At 39.9% G+C, this 19,139-nt stretch overlaps 1 protein-coding gene across 5 annotated transcripts in view; it reads left to right on the top strand.

The window, feature by feature from the left end:
* ERN1 (endoplasmic reticulum to nucleus signaling 1) overlaps window positions 1–18,270 on the top strand; it is a 43,874-nt gene extending 25,604 nt beyond the window's left edge. For 2 of the 5 annotated variants that reach the window (XM_026098917.2, XM_064522705.1), the window contains exons 4-22: window positions 493–565; window positions 2,230–2,302; window positions 3,234–3,356; window positions 4,245–4,346; window positions 6,401–6,662; window positions 7,271–7,349; window positions 8,368–8,530; window positions 9,605–9,723; window positions 10,056–10,247; window positions 10,853–11,108; window positions 12,078–12,168; window positions 12,512–12,701; window positions 13,228–13,327; window positions 13,883–14,082; window positions 14,427–14,574; window positions 14,927–15,054; window positions 15,645–15,768; window positions 16,012–16,079; window positions 16,378–18,270. In XM_026098917.2, the coding sequence (XP_025954702.2) occupies window positions 493–565; window positions 2,230–2,302; window positions 3,234–3,356; window positions 4,245–4,346; window positions 6,401–6,662; window positions 7,271–7,349; window positions 8,368–8,530; window positions 9,605–9,723; window positions 10,056–10,247; window positions 10,853–11,108; window positions 12,078–12,168; window positions 12,512–12,701; window positions 13,228–13,327; window positions 13,883–14,082; window positions 14,427–14,574; window positions 14,927–15,054; window positions 15,645–15,768; window positions 16,012–16,079; window positions 16,378–16,584 (2,698 nt within the window). In that variant the 3' untranslated portion in view covers window positions 16,585–18,270. Of the gene's footprint in view, window positions 1–492; window positions 566–2,229; window positions 2,303–3,233; window positions 3,357–4,225; window positions 4,347–6,400; window positions 6,663–7,270; window positions 7,350–8,367; window positions 8,531–9,604; window positions 9,724–10,055; window positions 10,248–10,852; window positions 11,109–12,077; window positions 12,169–12,511; window positions 12,702–13,227; window positions 13,328–13,882; window positions 14,083–14,426; window positions 14,575–14,926; window positions 15,055–15,644; window positions 15,769–16,011; window positions 16,080–16,377 lie in introns of those variants that run through there. The other 3 variants (XM_064522706.1, XM_064522708.1, XM_064522709.1) reach the window with 3 other exon arrangements.
* Window positions 18,271–19,139: the final 869 nt, after the last annotated feature.

Genomic DNA, 19,139 nt, shown 5'->3' with positions numbered 1-19,139 from the left:
ACTAGAAAATGTTGGGCTTTGACTTTCTGTCTCTGAAATCAGTGATAAAATCCTTTCTCTTTTGTGGTTTTTATTGTTGTTATGTAGTTTGGGTGGGGGTTGCCTTTACCTCTCGAATTTACTGAATTCTGGCAACTTTTTTATTGTCCCTTGCTTTCCTTGTGTTCCTTGGTGGGTTTTTTGGTTTGTTTTTTAATTCTGTGGCATTTTAAAAACATACAGATCTCGTTTAAAGTGTTTCACCCAAGTGACTGATTGCTCAGCATGTTTGGAGGTTTGACTTCTCAAGTGTGTTAGTAATCTCATGTTACATCAGGTCTGAAACTTTAATTTTATCAGTTTTCTTTAGAATCGCAGTTAAATGAAACCTCAAAAAATGAACAGTACAAAGCCAAAAAGCTTTCTTCAGAAGGCACAGTTGCCTATAGTTGCTTTCCTGTTCTCTGAGAAGCACAGTTGTTGTTTTATCTGTTTTAACTGCTTAAATCCTAGGCCAGCATTTCTTCCAGACCCAAATGATGGCAGTTTGTATACGCTCGGTGGCAAGAATAATGAAGGCTTGACTGTAAGTATACATTGCAAATTCTCTCCTCGGATAATTTTTAGGCGAATGCCTTAATCGGACTCTTACAAAGGATGAGTGCCCAAGGGAACTTTCTGCTTCTTGACAGTACAGTGATGTTCTGCAGGCTGCCTGTGTTTTTGTGCTGCTTACGGGAAGCATACCAGTTCCTTGGAAAAGCTTGATCACACTAGCCAAAAAGCAGCCTCCGTTGCCTGTGCCAACGTTAGGATACATGTTCTTGGGAATGACAGCACCCTCTGCTGTGCTGCTAGCAGCTTTGCAGAGTGAAAACATACTTTATAAGAGGGAAAAGTTACCACCTTTCTTGTGACCATCAGGAAATGATTTTGGATTGAAAATAGCAGCAGCAGACATATCTGTTTCGTCCACTTGTACTGTTTTTCTAGAACTTGTTAAAATAGTGATGATAAATAGCACTTCTGTGGCATTATCCAAATACTGAATAATCTCTGTACTACCTGATGGGAAAGGTGTGCCCAAAATAACTCAAATCAGATATGTCCCTATTCCCCAGATACTTAATTTGCTAAAACTGTCTGCCAAAAAACATGGTAAATATACATTCTGTGCTAATGCCTTTAGGAGATGTCTTTACAGGATTTAGTAAGCAGACAAAGGTGCTGAACATTTTCAAAATAGTCACCAGTACATGTAACCCACAGATGTTAGCTAATGTTTGACTTTTATTTTTAAATTTTGTGATGGAACTCAGATAAAATGTTTGGCTTCCCACAAGTTCCTTTTCTCTGGCAGCTGCTCTGACTGCCTTTAAGAACTTTAATATTGTTAAATATTTTAGTATCTACTCACTACTTTCACCTCCTATCACCCTAAGTACATCTAGAGACATCATCATAATTTGCAAAATTATTATTGGTTCTCTTCCTTGGTGAATCCAGGAAGTAGCAATCTATTTGAATCACCAAGTTTCCTTTCTTCTGATACTTTAATTCAAAAAGAAGGAGATTAAAATATTTCTGGTTGGATGCACTGTTATAAAATTTTTAGGTCAGAGTGGAGTAATTTTAGTAAATTTAAGTAAATTTAGTAAAGGCCTGATCTTTCGTGTGGGTGCAATCTGTCCCTTAGCCCAACCTCGTCCTGATAAAAGCCTCTTAAAACTTAGCAAGGAGGTTCACCCAGTATGTAGATGAGATACAGGCTTGGCCATATCTCAAGAACTCCATAGTCAGAGACTCCTGCTTCACCCTCTCAGCCATCCCATATGGCTTTTACAAAAGTTACTGTACAGCCCTGTGGAGAAACATGTTATACGTGTTACAGGTGAGGCACTTAAACCACGGCTTGTTGAAGCTTAGATAGTTTCTGAATGATGATGGTAGACCGTAAAATAAAACCAAAGCATCTTGGCCTCCAAACCTCTCTGCTGCAAGTAGTTCTTCCATTCCACATGCATTTCTCATGTGTTATAAACTCACTGAGACAGACTTCTCCGTGTCCTGTGTTTGCACAACAGGGTCTTGACCTGAAATTTTGGGTTCTCAAGCACTGCAATAATACAAACAAATAATAAAACGCTGTCATTGGAGACCTCTGAAGTTTTCTGGCCACCATTTTCTGTGAACAAAAGCAAAGACTATTGCACCAATTTAAATAAGCCTTTGTTTTTCTCCCGCCACCAGAAACTTCCATTTACTATCCCGGAGCTGGTGCAGGCATCTCCCTGTCGCAGTTCAGATGGGATCCTGTACATGGGTGAGCTCAGATTTAATCTTAGATTGTAAAATGCTCAGTAACTGAAATATGTAGAGAGCCCCAGACAGAGTGCATGGAAATACTCTTTTTCAGGGATATTAATTGTAGTCTTTCATGAAGCTTTCTGATATCAGAGAATCTGATAAACACAGAGCTGAACTGCTCTGAAGGTAAAAAGCCAACTACTTGTCCTGAGGGAGAGAATAGCTTTTCTAAGCAGTGAATAGCCTGTATGGGTTTTTTGATTTCTTTCTGAACAAAAAGTGACTTCTGTTAAAATCTTCTCATGCTTGTAAATGTCATTGAATACCTATAGTACAATTATCAGTAAATTAGAAATCCATTTGCAACAGGGTTAGACACATGCCATTATATGGGATCCACTCAGTTTGTACTACAGATGATAATAAATTTATGGCTTACTGTCCTGAGTCATTCATAATGTCAGACAGAGCTGTGGGGGAGAAAGGGAGAAGGAAGGGCAGTTATTACTTGTGACAACAGGAGTTGTTGGAGGGATCAGGATGAATTTAATACTGTTTTCCGATCTGCTGAAGGACCAATACCTAATTCTGGTTCTCCACTTTGTATCTCTCTAGCGAAGGGGTTAAAAATGACTGTTTGAAGCTTCTAAAATGAACACGTACATTTCAGAATCAAACAGATATTAAAGGCTGTGGCTCATGGGGAGTCTTGTCGATTGTAAGGATTACAGGCCTTAATCAATTTGAATGTGTAGACCCTCATAATTTCTTTCCCCTTACTGTCCTTCAACAGTAGGACCTCAGTTTCCTCTTCTGCTAGCTCACAAGATCTTTCACACTCAGAATTCTCTCTGTGTTAGTTATTATTGGTATGGAAAAATATTTTATCTTACTTGATGAAAATACAAATTTCCAACTGAATGGTAATGTTGCTTAAATGGTTTCAGGTAAAAAGCAGGATATTTGGTACGTGATCGACCTCATGACTGGGGAGAAACAGCAAACTTTGACTTCTTCATTTGCAGAAAGCCTTTGCCCATCAACATCCCTTCTGTATCTTGGGAGAACAGGTCATATGCTTTCTTTTCTGCAGCTTAGAAGAAAGCTTCTTGTTTTCTTTTTTGTTGTTGGGTGGGATTTTTTTTTAAGTTTAGAATCATAACAGATGACTTTGATCAGTTCAAGTTTTCAAATTTACTTAATTTCTTTGAATATCTTCTGTAAATGATGATTTTAGACTGTACACAGAAAAATTATTAACTCTTCATAGCAGTGGAAAGATACCATTTTTTCTAAATGCAGGGAGTAGACACGTTCCACTATTATTCTTCTTTACTAAGTGGCATTTATATTATCTTTATTTAATGATGCATTCCACTAGCAGCTGGGAGCCTAAGTTTGCATCTGTAACATAATCATAAAAACAGTTTAAGCAAAATGGAGATACAGCATATTCACTGAAAATACAAGTGCATTTTTCTAAATAGCTATTAAATTAGACCAGGAACCAATATATAGGTGTTGACTAATGAAAAGGAATGAGCCTTATAGACTTAGTTTTTAACATCTACATGAGTGTGTTCTTTAAATATTCTTAAATGTGCCAGCTCAGTTACAGAACATAAGTATTGAATTTTAGAGTGTAGGGTTTGGAAGCTCGTAAATAGAGTAGAGTACATCAGAAGAAGTCGTGCAGTAAAAACAAAATTCTGGTAACATGGGCGGTAGCTGCCTGCTGGGCTTCTCTTGTTCTGAGGTTCCTGTGGATCAGTACATGAGCGGATTGGGTATTACCTTTAACATCTATGAGACGTTTGTTTATCATGATGTTAGGAAAATGAAATGAGGAGAGCAGTAAGTAGTGTGTGTGGTGTTTTGAGGAGTGTCTCACATTTGAGGCAGTCGATTCTATTCTCTCATAGGTTTTTTTGCTTCACAGACTGTATATTTTTTAACAGAGTACACGATCACAATGTATGACACTAAGAAGAAGGAGCTGCGATGGAATGCCACCTATTTTGATTATGCAGCTACTCTGCCCGATGAAGACATAAAATACAGTAAGAATTTAATTGCTGTCTTAAATTTGCACGTATTGGTCATAGGTTTTGCATACAAGAAAAATATTCTGACTTTTTCTATAATTAATAGGTCAGTCTGTCTCTCTGATTTTTGTGTTTTCTGATCTGTTACTTTTTATCTTCTGCTTGGCTTAATACCTTGAGTCTGTTGGCTAGTTTCAGCTGAATTCAATTGAAGAAGGTACAGATCTTGAATATACAACACTTAGAAATTTAGTGAAAAATGGCAGGAGAGGAAACAAACCTAAGCTACTGGGTGCAATCAGAAAAAATTTGTTGCACAGACTCCAGAGCTGTCTGTTATTTTGCGCAGGCTGCACGTGGTTCCAGGCTGTTGGCACATGTGTTCCTGGGACAAGAGGTCTGAGTCCACGCAGAAAGGGACCTTTCCGCTTTGTAATAAGGGTTGTGGCAATTCAGGGGGGCAACACAGAATATGGATTTACAGGAATTCTTCTAACGAAGTGCTAGGATTCCTGTGATGGGTTGGAAGTACGGGAAGCAATAGGTTTCACTTGCTCTAAGAGGAGACTTGGAGAAGGGACTTTTCTTTGTTTATTTTGTTTGGCAAAAGGGGGAAGAAAAGAAATTTTTTCAGTTGCTTAATCCTAGTGTGTCTTCATACATCTGAATGCTCAGTAGGTTCCATGCATTTCACTTGTCTCCTAAAGTAAGAGGTGACTACGTGGCATCACCATAAATACTCCGTGTAAGTTTGGAGGTCTTTCAGTTTCAATTCCCAAGTCTGTAAAAGGGGGGCAAACATTCCCTCCTGCAGAGTTTGAGAAGCTTAAATCCTGTGTGCAATAGTTGTGCTTACCAGCTGGGTGCTGCAGAAAGAATGCAAAATATATTAGTGTTGATAACTGTGAACAGCAGTGATCTGTATTCCATCTGAGAATTCGAACATGTGTTTTTATTATGATACTAAAAATGTATTCATACTAATGTCAAAATTAGTAACATTAATTAAGGAAACACTCTTCATGGTTATATAAAATACAGTTATTTTGCATTTAAAGTTCAACCTGTTAATTAAAAAGAAGACGGTGTAACCCGCCTAGCATTCACTGCTTGTGGTTTAAGTGCTGAGTAAATAGCCTTGCTGCAGATCATTTTTATATAAAGCTCTTAAGTGGAAAGGGGAGTCATAAAGAATTAACTCTTAAATTTCAGGGCTAGGTCATTACAGCTGAGTCCAGATCTAGTGCCTATAAAAATGCAGTTTAAGTTTAAAAATAGAATTCTATGTCAGGTCAATGAGATAAAAAGTAGAAAGCTTCTGATTCTGATTTCTAGTGGATATTTTGCCACATAACAGAACTATTGCACGGATAAAATATGCCCTTACATTAAGGCAAACCTATGTTACAGAGTAGAGTTGCATTTGCTTTCTTACTGTTGGAACTTTCTTTTTTATAAAAAACAAGGACAAACGCTACCTTCTCTCAGGGTCTGGAATAATCAACACTAAATACACGATAGTGGGTTTTATCCTGGTATCTTCAACACTTCAGCTTATCTTCTACATTTGAATTGTCACTAAGCAAGGTTAATCAAAATGGAGTGTGCATGGGCTGCCTATGTTTGCTTTCGTAGGTACTGAGCATAGAGCAGGTTGCTGCTCTTGCAGCAGGCGCCGAGTCTCCTGCATCTGGACACTGAACAAATATGGATGAGCTTGCAGCCTTTTGCAAGGGACTCCTCAGTCACCCACGAAGGCTCCTCTTTCAGCTTGTGATGATGGCGTGATTTATACGTAAATTAATCTGCAGGTTTAGTACAGTGAGACCTGTAAATCCTTGCTGTTAGGTGCTGAAGAGATGAGCTAAATGCATGGAATATACTTCCTGATGGTGTGAGAGAACTGATTTTTTTTATTAGTCTAACTGACAACTGAGTCGCTGATAGCTGCGCAATAAAAGATATAATAGACTACTTAGTTGACGCAAGGCTTGAACTGCTAATATGTATTATTAAAGCTGCATGTAAACAGCAATCCAGATAATCTCCTGTGTATTTGTATATTGTAGAAATGTCTCACTTTGTGTCTAACGGAGATGGGCTGGTGGTCACCGTAGACAGCGAGTCTGGGGACGTACTGTGGATTCAGAATTATGCTTCTCCTGTGGTAGCTTTTTACATCTGGCAACGTGAAGGATTACGGAAAGTAATGCACACAAACGTGGGGATAGAAACTCTGCGCTACTTGACGTTCATGTCTGGGGAGGTTGGACACATTACCAAGTGGAAATATCCTTTCCCAAAGGAAACAGAGACCAAGAGCAAATTAACGTGAGCATGAATATTCCTGTTGTTCTCACCATCTATTTGACAGGGCCTTGTCATTAAAATCTTACTTTTATTCGTACATTTAATGATTGTTCTACAAGTTTCAAGATGGTGGAAAGAATACATAAAAGCAGCCCTCACCCTCCAGCCTTTATTGTATGTCATATTTGTTCTTTTGCTCTTTAAAGGAGGAGACAGAAAAACTATCAGAAATTCAGCAGGTGTATATTCATAATTTCTGTCAGATGAGTAGGTGTCCTGTGTTGAATTAATAAAGGAATAGTTTTTATAATGAACATTTCATTTAGGTGCATAGCATTTTGGTAAATACCACTTACTGAATAATGCAGAAATAGGAATGGAGTTATGTCAAATGAGTAATTGTGACATAAGTGCTCAGTTAACAAGGCTTTCGTAGTTAAACAGAATGGCTTGATAGTACAGCAGTACTTAAAAAGAACTTGCAGATCTAGTCTTTTCAAGAAATAAATATTGATGATTTTGGAAACGCATGCATTATTTCTGAAGGATTGTGTTGCCAAGATTTTAGCTAAGATTGTGAAACATACATTTGGCTATTTCTCTCTGACATGTATTGTTTTTTTTTCTAGACCAACTCTATATGTAGGAAAATACTCCACAAGTTTGTATGCATCGCCATCAATGGTGCATGAAGGAGTAACTGTCGTGGTAAGTGGGGAGCTGCCAGAACTGAATGACACCTTCTGAAAAGTCCCTTTACAGAATTAGTATCTTTCCATTTTTTAAAAAAAGTAAAATGGAAACATACACAAGATTTTAAGAAAAATCAGAGCCTTGTGATAGCAAAAAAAAAAGTCTGTCTTGAGTGAGAGAGATGTAGAAAGAAACTGGAACATACTTCTATCAAAATGTACAGAATTATTTTAAAGTCCAGTAATCACATAATGAACTAATTTCTTTGAGAATTGGAGAATTTGAATTGAATTGAATTTGGAGACTGGTTTTGTTAAATCATGATATACATCTTCTAATGAAAGACAAAATATTACATGTTATAAGCTGGACCTGTACTCAAACAAGTTTGATCTGATATGTGGAAAGAGATCCTAAAAAAATAAAACACTGAAGGCTGTAGAAGCTCTACAGAAATCTTTTCTAAAATTGCAAATTGCTTTTGAGAAATGCATGACAAATTGAATATTGGATGAAACAATTAACAGCCTTAGGATGCATGACCATATTTCAGGAAGCTTTTCAAATGCTGCGAAGACATAATTGTAGCTCATCAGGAATTGTGCCAGGCAAGCTTAACGGAGTAGACCAGAGGTTGCTTTGTTGCATTGTGGTTAATGATGATAGAATTGCCATCGTGTTCACCAAAGTAACTTCCCCTAGATAGGAGACTGTGCTGTAGTTTTGTTTTGTTCACCCTGTAGCTTTCCAGGTAGGAAATAAAGATCCTGTTTCACTCTTCTAAAAAAAGAGAGGGTAATCTCATCGCCTAGGCAACATGTAACTTAGAAGGGAAATAGGTCTAATGTCCAAGGTTGCTTGAGCAGTGGCTGAGGGTATAATGGAAGCGGTATTTACTTTCAGTCATTTTGCTGCCAGTATATAATTTTTGCTTGTCCATCCATTCTGACCTACATTTTTCACTTACTTGATTTCTTAAATATTATAGAGACACAGTGCTTCATGAATTATAACAATAGATCTCTCTTTCTAGCCCCGTGGCAGTGCCATACCCTTACTAGAGGGTCCAAAAACAGAAGGAGTCACCATTGAAGACAGTGGCGAGTGTGTTATCACCCCCAGTACGGATTTAAAGTTTTCAGGCAGACTGAAAGAAAAGAACAAACTCAACTACTGGAACGACTGGCTTTTAATAGGTATGCGAGGTCCCTTCCCCTTGGCCCTTGTCTGCGTCTCCTGCAGCATCGCATTGCCATCTGGTGGACACACGGTTAGAATCCACACCTCAGAGCTGTTTCTGAACTGTTGTAAAGTGCAGCCCAAACGATTACCTGACGTCAAGTGCCCAGCAATTACTGAATTCTATTAATCGTTATATGTGCAATATTAATTCCTCCTCTTTTGCATATGAATTGCAGTAATGTCCGTAAGTAGACAGCCGCCTGTTTTTTTTTCCAGGGCCCCTGCTTTACCCCTTGCATAGGCTGAAGAGTGCTCTGCTCAGTATATGGAAAGGTGTTTAATATGTATTTTGCCCCTTCATCCAGAGAAGAGTAAAAATTATTTAGTTTATTATTTACTATATGTATTGTATTCTGGTTCTTTAATTCTGTTGGACATTTTAATCATGCATAGTATTACCTTAATTCTTGCCATATGGATCAGAGGGTAATGTTTTCCCCATTTCACAAATGGGGCATTAAGGTACAGATGTTAAAGCTATTGTTAATAAAATGTCAGCCTATTTTGTGTGTCCCAAATCCCCAAATTTAGGAACTGTTTTTTTCAGGGTATTTACAATATTTCTTCAAAAATGAAGAACCATCTGCGGTTCAGTTGTTTTAAGTGATGTAAATTTTATAATTAAGTGATATATCATGTGCTGTATGATCCCTGTGGCAGGGATGTAACTTTCAGTTGCCTTAACTACTGCCTTTCTCTTTCTGTAGTCCCTTCCTTGTTTGTTTTATACTGTTTAGCTCTTGCAGTAAGCGAAGCAGGCTCTTGTTAAACAGTTCTGACTCATCCCCAGCCCTCTGCCCTCTGTGCTCGATGACCCTGGCCCTGAATCTTGCCTTCCTTTTTCTGCCCTGCTCTATCCAGGAGCAGGAATCTTCCTCTGTCTACTCCAATTACAATTATACTGCGATGTTCTCAAGCTTTTTTTAAATCAGCTTTATGTATGCTGTTCAGCAAAGATGCTGAAAGGAAGGATAACTTTCCTAAAAAGGGACAATTTTTAAATTTCAACAAATGTGTTTTATTTAAAGGGCACCATGAAACACCATTATCTGCCCCTACAAAGATCCTGGAGAAGTTCCCAAGCAACTTACCTAAAAGGCCTGAAAATGTGATCCCAGCTGACTCTGATAAAGCCACTATTGAAGAGGTTTGTGATGATAATCATCATCTGACTGGTCAATTGAAGAATAAGGAGAAAGAGTGGAAATTGGGGAAGGAGTCAGAAGAAAAGCTACATGGAAATACTTCACATTTTTGTGGCAGTGTTTTCATGTACTTGACATGTACTATCACTGGTATCATAATGTATCATTCCTTATTTCAGAATTAGGGCTTTCCTCTGCTTTTCTTCCACATGCAAAGCTTCCTTTGACTTTGGTAGGATTAGAAACTATTAAAAAGCATTTAACAGACAGGCAAGCATATACTGGCTATGATCCATGAAGACATTGAACTAACAGAGCTTTCTCTGCCTCTTAGGTTATAGACATAGTTGAAGGTTCCTCAACGGAAGTGCCTCCGGCTATTCCAAAGGATATCGAGGAGAAACCTGTTCGGCCCATCCCTCGGCCAGAGGCTCCTGTAGACTCTATGTTGAAAGACATGGCCACGATCATTCTCAGTACTTTCCTGCTTGTGGGCTGGGTGGCTTTTATCATCACATATCCAATGGTAATGCTGACTTAGCTTAATGTTTTTTGAGTTCTGGGAGAGAGAGTAACATTTGACAGCTTAGCCGAGAAATGATTCAGGGGTTAGGAAATAACCCCCTACAGGGCTTTTTCCTCCTTGATGATTCCCAGATGTGCAGTGGGTAGCAGAGGCTGTATATGTGACATGACAGTGATTTCTCTGGTGTATGTGCCAGTTCTCGAGCTCTTTTTGTACATTCCACTAATTCTGGTTTTTATGTGTGTTACTCTTTTCATGGACGTGATTTTAACACCATTGGCTTCGCTCCTCTCTTCCTCACCTGAACCTGTATCAGGTTTTCTGTGTAGAGACACCTAGTCTACCTAGTAACAGTCAGCTTTTGCCATATTAACCAACTGATATGATTTCTCAGCTTTGCTCTGAGAGTGCACAGTGAAATTGAGAGCATGTGAGTGAAAGCCCCCTTCATTCTGCAGCCTACTTAGCTGCTAGTGTGGTAACACGAAAAATTGCCCCTACCTTCTAGATGTACCTGCCCTAATAGCTGTGGAGTTCCCTTGTGTGCCCTGACTATGAGAAACGCCTTCACTTGTGGGACTGAGGCCCTCTCTCCTCTCTCACAGAGTGTACACCAGCAGCAACAGAGACAGCATCAGCTGGAGGAGAAGATACAGCTCTTGCAGCAACAACAGCTGCCCTTCAGTGCTCCCAGCGATCTACCGCCAGAAGCAGATTTCTTGGACGCCTCCTATGCACGGACAGAGAGCTCAGCTGCCAGCACACCAAATCTGTCCCCCAGGGCGTCAAACCATTCTGCGTATTCCAACATCTCCACATCTGATGTTGGGAGCTGTCTTTCCACAGAGCAAGAAGAGGGAGGTAAAGTTGATCTAGTGTCTGTCATTTGAGTTTCACTGTATTGCTCCAACCTGTATGGTAATGTAGCAAACAGTTAAAAAAACTTATGATACTGAATAGATCACAAAGCTGAAAAAGGACCATCCTGCTCCTTTAGTTAGAGTTTTTGCAAAACAGTAGGCAGATGTGTCCTGTCCTGATTTTGGCTGAGCAGAAATATTTGCTTTAGAAGATACCAGATAATAATTGCCATACGATGATTTTATGTTGTCTGTGGGGTACGTTCTTGTCATCTGTAGCCAGTCCAGGGAGAGGTGAATTTCCACCGCTATCCCCCACCCCCATCAGTAATAACCAAGAGTCTTGTCTACCTCAGGCCTACCTCTTCTGCTAAACTTCATTATATGGTTTTCCTGAGTAAACAGTGAAGTTCATCTGCACATAGAAAATAAAATGCAGCCAAAGTTCAGACACCAGTGGACAAGAATTTATTTAAATAAAAATATGTTTTATCATTAACTGGAATCAAGAACTAAGAACTATGGAATCTGGCTTGCGGCACTGCCTGACCTCGTATGTGCTCTTTGGTCCCTTCAAATGCTATCCAGGGGAGCTGCCAGTAAACCTACTTTCCGTAACTCATTTTGCATTTCCTAAATTCACTAAAACATCTCTAAAACTAGAAAAAGTTTGTCTGCTGAGATCCAGTGGTCGCTTGTGCTGTCTGAGGCATGACCTTTCTGGACTTTGAGTTGCCTCAGGCGGTGTGTACAGTTTATGTTTGAATGTGTTGGATTATTTGGTCCCCTGTAAATATTTGCTGGTTCAGCATAAGTACCAAAATGCAGATGTTCATTTGTTTTGATCATATGTGTTGTGAATTTAGACGTGAGCAAAAGGATTTTTACATCCTGGCCTAGAAGGATGCACAATTGCAAAAAGCTGGCTTTATCCATCCTAAAACAGTCTTGTTTCTTGTTTTCTGTTCAGATGGAGATACAAACAGAGTGATGGTTGGCAAGATATCATTTAACCCAAAAGATGTATTGGGACATGGAGCTGAAGGAACAATTGTTTACAGGTAGAAAACAATATATGCATTCAGCTTTAAATAGATCAATTAATATCTTATTTGCATTAGGATTTTCTTTTTTAAGAATACTTATCTAATGTGAACAGAAATGGAAGTTTTAAGGAAGTGTATTGAGTGTGTCTGGAATATTTTCCTGCAGTGTTTCTTCACTAGCAGAAAATCTTTCCCTTGGAAATGTTTAGTAAATATAAGTTTAATGACAAAAATAATAGATGCTTCCAGCATGGGAATGCTTTTTAAATATGCCTCTGTAAAATGTCTTCTGTTGTGACTTGCTTACCTGCTTTGTATAGAGAGAGTCTAAAAGGTTTATGTCATTTCCTGTCTGCAGGGGGACATTTGATAACCGAGATGTTGCCGTGAAAAGAATTCTCCCTGAGTGCTTCAGCTTTGCAGACCGTGAAGTGCAGCTGCTGCGAGAGTCAGATGAGCATCCTAATGTGATCCGCTATTTCTGCACAGAGAAGGACCGGCAGTTTCAGTACATAGCCATTGAGCTGTGCGCTGCCACCTTACAGGAGGTGACTTAACAAACCTAAAGAACCTGTGAGAGTCGTCTCACTGGAAGGCCTTTCATTTTCCTTAGCTTATGTTGTTAAGTGTCTGCCACAGGAGCTCTTCCAGGTATTCTTGTCAGCAACTGGGTGACAGTTATGTATTCCTGCAACAGTGGCGTTCTCAGAAATATCTTCCCAACCATGTTCTGATGTAAGGCCAGAAGCTCTTGTCCTTTCATTTTCCTTCTCGCGAAGGACTCTCTTTTAGTCATCCTGCGTCTCCTGCCATCAGAAGAACTTTGAAGTCCTTCTACACTGTTGCTTCTGGAGGCACAGTGATATGTAAAATTCTAGCTCTGATTGATGTTATAGAGAGCATCTTCTCAGAGCACAATGGCTCTTGCAAGTGTGTAACCAGGTAGCATTAGACTGCCTGCAATTTTCCTAGTTTAATGGGTGTTGGTTTTTTTGGTAGGCTTATTATCTATGTGGAGGCTAATGATAAGCACTGTTGTAGCTTTATCACCTGTGTTTCTGTTGTAATTTACAGTACATTGAGCAGAAGGCCTTCAGTCACCACGGCTTACAACCCATCACTCTCCTGCAACAGACGACCTCTGGTCTTGCTTACCTGCACTCCCTCAGTATTGGTACGAAGAACTCGTTTCAGTACAGGGTGCAGATGGTACATTTTCTAAACTATAAGAAGATAAGCTGCTGTAGTGCTGGGAGCTTGCTCATTTAATCTGTGAAGAGCTTTTTCTCCTCCCTCCCTCCTTTCCTTCCTCCCTTCCCTCTTCCTTTCCTTTTCCCATTCCCCTTCCTTTTCCCTTCATGATTCTGCTCTGTGATACTGTTTTCAGAGCAGCACAGATCCTTGTGGCTAAGACCATACGTTGGCAGCAAGCCGTAGTTTTTATCCTAGCACTTGTTTGACACAGTGACCTTCTGCCTATAAAAGTGCTGACTATAGCATTAAAGCTAGTTGTTACCGTTTGGTCAGGGCTCCGCATTTTTCGTGCAGAGAATCGTGATAGACTAAAGAGTATGTGATGAGCCTCTACCAAAGACAAGAGCTTAAGGTTACGACCTTGATTTAAAAAAAAAGTGGTTCAGCTTTGTGAAAAGATTACAATGCAAACACATTAAAGGTTTACGTATATCACGGGGATTGCCTAGAGGGAATAAACCAGTGTTTGTAATAGTCCACAGGGACCTGAAGCCCCATAACATCCTCATCTCGATGCCTAACGCCCATGGGAAAGTCAAAGCCATGATTTCAGACTTCGGCCTGTGCAAGAAGCTGGCAGTGGGCAGGCACAGCTTCAGCCGTCGGTCAGGCGTGCCAGGCACCGAAGGGTGGATTGCCCCGGAGATGCTGAGTGAAGACTGCAAAGAGAACCCTGTAAGTCTCCATCTTTCAGGCGCCTCCTGGGAGAAGAAAGCACAATGCAGGGCAAGTGGGGTGGTACACGGTCACAGTCAAAGATAACAGTGTTTGTTAGATGCCTGTGCATTCACGCTGGCTTGCAACTGAATTAACAATAGCGCAGTCTTTTTTTTTTTTTTTTTCCTAATATAGCCATTTTTATTCAATTACTTACAAGTTTCTTGTAGCAAAATGTGATTCTGGAAAGTTTCCTGCCCTCAGATGCACAAATAACCACCTTGCGATGATGGCCCAAACTCTTCAGGGAGGGGAAGGGGAAAAAAAAAGTGTTATCGCTATGAAAGATTATTTATTTGCAGACATATACTGTGGACATCTTTTCAGCTGGCTGTGTCTTTTATTATGTGGTATCTGAAGGCAGTCATCCCTTTGGCAAATCTCTGCAGCGGCAAGCCAACATTCTGCTTGGTGCATACAGCCTGGACTCTTTAAATGCAGAGAGACATGGTAAGAAAAACATAAAAGTGCTACAAGAGTTTACTGAAGTTTCAGTGGGTGTTTTAAAATAAACACTAGAAATGACAGAAAAACTGTGAACCATGGAGTTCTAACTCTAGAGTTAGTTTATGTATTTAAGGGGTAGGAAAGAGCTGAACTTTGATCTTCATAATTGCACTAATTCAACACTGTGGATTTTCTGGTGATTGTACAGCGTATATATGAGGTTGGTACTTGAGCTAGTGTCGCCAAGCATTCAGGATTATATCAGAAGTAGCAGAGAACATAATGATTTCCTAAAGAAAGATACAAATCATTAGCTTTCCGTACAGCCTATGAATTATCACCCTTTTCCTTGCAGAAGACATAGTTGCTCGTGATTTAATAGAGCAAATGATAAACATGGACCCTCAGAAACGTCCGTCTGCCAGCTGTGTGCTAAAACACCCATTCTTTTGGAGTTTAGAAAAACAGCTCCAGTTTTTTCAGGTTTGTCTTGACTGTTTTCCATCCTCCTCTAGACATTTTTCAGATCTTTAATTCAGTCTCTCCTAGCTTTGTGGATGCTGGAAATAGAATCCACAACCTTACTGTTAGGAACCAAGCAGCAGAGTTGTTATACCTAGGTGGTAGCTTTAAGGAAATGGTTCAGTCTTACAGAAGATCATGTATAGTGGGGCTAAGACAAAGTGTTAGCAACTTAAATTTGAGTGAGGAAGGCCTTTAGTAGTTAGGGTAGCGACGTGCTGGGACGCTTTGCCAGGCAGGTTTTTAAGACTAGGGTAGACCACTGTGGTGAACATGCATTGTTAAGCCTGAGCTGTGGTGGGAACTGGCTGATCTTTCCCGTCTTTTATCTTCTACTCTGTGATGCAAACACTTGGGCAGATGGTGAAACATCATCAATGAAGCTTCTCTCCCCCACTCCCAAGCATCACCCATTGTACTGTACTTTGTCATGAAGTAGAATTGTACCTCCGGTATCAGGACATGCTGTAATTGGCCAGAAGCAGCTATTTTAAATTGTCAGGAAAAGTTTAGAAATAAAACTAATAATAACCTGAATCTCTCTCTTCCAGGATGTTAGTGACCGGATAGAGAAAGAATCTTTAGATGGTCCAATCGTCAGGCAATTAGAGAGAGGAGGAAGAGAGGTGGTGAAAATGGACTGGAGAGAGCATATCACTGTTCCTCTTCAGACAGGTAATGAGATTATATCCCATCAGTGTTCTTCCTCGTTTGCAGGGACAGGAAAGTAATGACAGCTTTGTCTCAGTTGTAGCACATGATCTTTACTTGTCAGCAAAGTATTTGTGTAATTGATAGCATATATAATATGAAACACATCTGTAAATATACATGAATGTGGGCATGCATACCTTATTTTTGAGGCCAGAGACTTAAACATAGCCTCAAAACACAAAGTCTTGTCATTTTTCTTTGCAGATCTTCGAAAATTCAGATCATATAAAGGAGGCTCAGTACGGGATCTTCTGAGGGCAATGAGAAATAAGGTAAAGGACTTAGTTTGTGCATGTGTATTCCCATTAAAGGCCCTTAGGGTAGATGTTGCCAAGCAAACTTAAGGCACTGCAATTGTTTCCTCCCCTTTAGGCTAAGCAACATACACACTGTAATCTGCCTTCACTTGTTTGTTGCCAGGCTGTCTGTCTATTTTAGCCTGCTTTAGGTTTTGAGCTTCATTACAATTGACTTTTTGTCCAGGAAAATGCATCTTGTTCAGACAGATCTTTTTCAAAGAGTGACCTTAAACAACCTACAATTGAGCTTTTCCCTATTTTTCTTTTCCAGAAGCACCATTACAGAGAACTGCCTCCTGAAGTGCAGGAGACCCTCGGCTCCATCCCGGATGATTTTGTATGTTACTTTACAGTTCGTTTCCCTCACCTGCTCCTGCATACCTACAAAGCTATGCAAATATGCTGCCACGAAAGACTGTTTCAGCATTACTATAATCAGGACTCTGCAGAGAAGAGTCTTGCAGGAGACACTGTTTGAAAAAAGGGGGATGGAGCTTCCCTAGCTGGGACCGACATTCCAAGCACAGGGCTGTGAAACAGGCCTACCTTTAGCAGGGAAAAGTGGGATCATCGAAGAGCTGAATTCTCTCTTTGAGGAAACCAAGCTTCCAAAAAGTGCCTTGTACTGTCTGCGCTGGATCAGGAGATGGTAGGAGCCCAAGGAGTAAGTGGTAACTTCAGAAAAGCAATGTCCCCTTGTGATGGCGTTATCCCAAGGGAGTTTTTAAGACAGTGAAAACAGAGTGCAAAAGCTGGATATAACCATCATTCAGTATCCCTATACTGTAGTTGATTTTATAACGCATGTATTTTACTGCACAGAATCAAAATACAGTGATTAAAATCATATAATTACTAGGGACTGGGATCTGCAAAGAGGAGCCTTTTAGTTGTAGCAAATCATCAGACCCTGCCATTGCACTACTGCCACAGTCTGCATTAGGCACACCGCAGTGATTGTAAAGGGAATCACTTTTAATTATCCAAAACCAGTAAAGAGAATACAATTTCTGTTTAATCACAACTACCCTGGAAAATTAGTCTCTTATACTCAGATACAATGAGGTTCTAAAAACTATTGACTAGAAAAGTCAAATCAGTTAAAAGGTTTATTTACTTTGAAACTAAGGCTTATTGTTTAAATATCAACCAGTGTTCACAGAAGAGCTTGAACAGTACTTGAATTAGATCACAGTTTCAGAATGGATCTACAGAAGAAGCTTTTTTTTATACATTGATGTCAGCTATTAGCTGCTTGTGAGAGGCTAATTATTTATCCACTGCAAGTGTTCCTTACTTTCTACTAAAGAAGGGTTGTCAGTTGCAGATCCAGAGGTAAGATGAGTCATGGGGAAAGAAAGTAAATAGGAAGCAATGAAAGATGTACAGAGCAGTGGAATCATAGGCAGTGTTTTTAACAGGTGAGATAAAGCTGTAAAAGGAGCTCATTTTCTGTTTTGTATGGGTTGATAATTATGCCCAAGGGAAGCTTATGTTTTTAAAGATGCAGTATTTCTTTTCATTGGCCCTAAAACTGTGACAAAGCATTAAGTGTGTGTGAAGCATTAAGAAATGCTGGATTCTAATACGATAGAAGTATGTGTGGGGGGGTGTTCTTTTACAATATATTTATTTAACATATTTATATTTATTTAATTTTTACTACAACGTGGTATTAAATCCAAGTGGTACAAGTATAAAGCACGTCAAACCTTTCTGAATCATTTTTGTATTTGTAATTTATCGTATTATAACAACTGGAAGAGGAAAAGTGATACTGCATCTTTCAATGGAACACATTTGTCTATTCCAGTTAATGGGGAGATTACAAAGTGTGTGTGTGGGGGGGAGCTGATCTGTCTGATTGTGCCATTGTGTCTTAAACTAGTAAATTATTGACGGTTATATGTATGATTGGGTACGTACAGCCACTTTTCTGGAGCTACTTTACTGGAAGTTTTTTCCTAGTTTTACAATGTATGAGAGCAAATATTTACATAAGATGCCAAACTGTGCAAGTTACATGTTTCTAAATACATGTTTCTAAAGCTTGAAGAAAGGGTAGTTTTACCTGAAAAGATTCAAAGCCTATTTCATATTTTTGTACTTCTCATGTAAAGTTCTTTTATAATTCTACTAAATAAAGACTTGTACTCAAATAATACAGACTTGGAGAACAGGTCTACTTCTAGTGACTGTGTGCCTGAGGAAATCGGCCAGACTGCCTTCATGCCTGGAATAACATAGCTTCCAGAACCAGGACTGGAAAAGGTAAGTGGGAGAGGCTGAAATTCTGCCGGGCCTCCAGCAGAGAGCACCAGCTACACGCTGCCAGCCCAGAGAACCATCACAGGCAGGGTTTAGTGACCTGCTCAGAAACACTCTTCCTGCTAGTCAAAGGTACTCTGTACTAGTAAAACAGGAGTGAGGCAGCATGGGGGTGTGCTATCCCACAACTGACAGCCAAGCAGCAAAAGCTAACTGAGCTGATGCAGGAGAACTTCCCTGCTTGTTGCAGAGGGACTCTGCAAAAGTTTTTATGGTCCGTGCAGCACTGACATACTGCGAGAGAGGCAGGCAGGGCAACTCCCTCAATCTCCTGACACACCTTGTTACTGAGCGTATCGCTGCTGTGCCAGCCAAGCGTCAAAAATCCCCCAGGCGTTACACCACCCAGTGAGCACAAATCACAGTGGTTATTGCAAATAACTACAACAACCTGGAGCTGGTGCCTCCACCAGGAGTGGCTCCAAGTGGAAAGCGAGGAGCTTTCCCCTAAATAAAAAATTCCATCTGAAAGTCAACAAATAACCAGGTGGTTTATAGGAAAAAGCCAGCCCACGAGTCTTAGCTTTATCTGCAGGAACCAGGATGGCTGCAAGTATGACTCACCCTGCACCTACGCGTGCAGCAGCTGTGCCCCACAGTGATAGCAGCCACTGCTGGTCTGTGACACCGACAATCTCTTTTCTTCAGTACTTTGGTGAGCTGGCCTGGAGCAAGTAAACAACAAATACAGCAGGAAATAAAGTG

This window comes from Dromaius novaehollandiae, chromosome 18 (genome assembly GCF_036370855.1).
Source record: "Dromaius novaehollandiae isolate bDroNov1 chromosome 18, bDroNov1.hap1, whole genome shotgun sequence".
In the NCBI taxonomy this organism is placed as follows: Eukaryota; Metazoa; Chordata; class Aves; order Casuariiformes; family Dromaiidae; genus Dromaius; species Dromaius novaehollandiae.
Note: the sequence above shows the minus strand (reverse complement) of the source record. Positions and strands in the feature narration are given on the sequence as shown.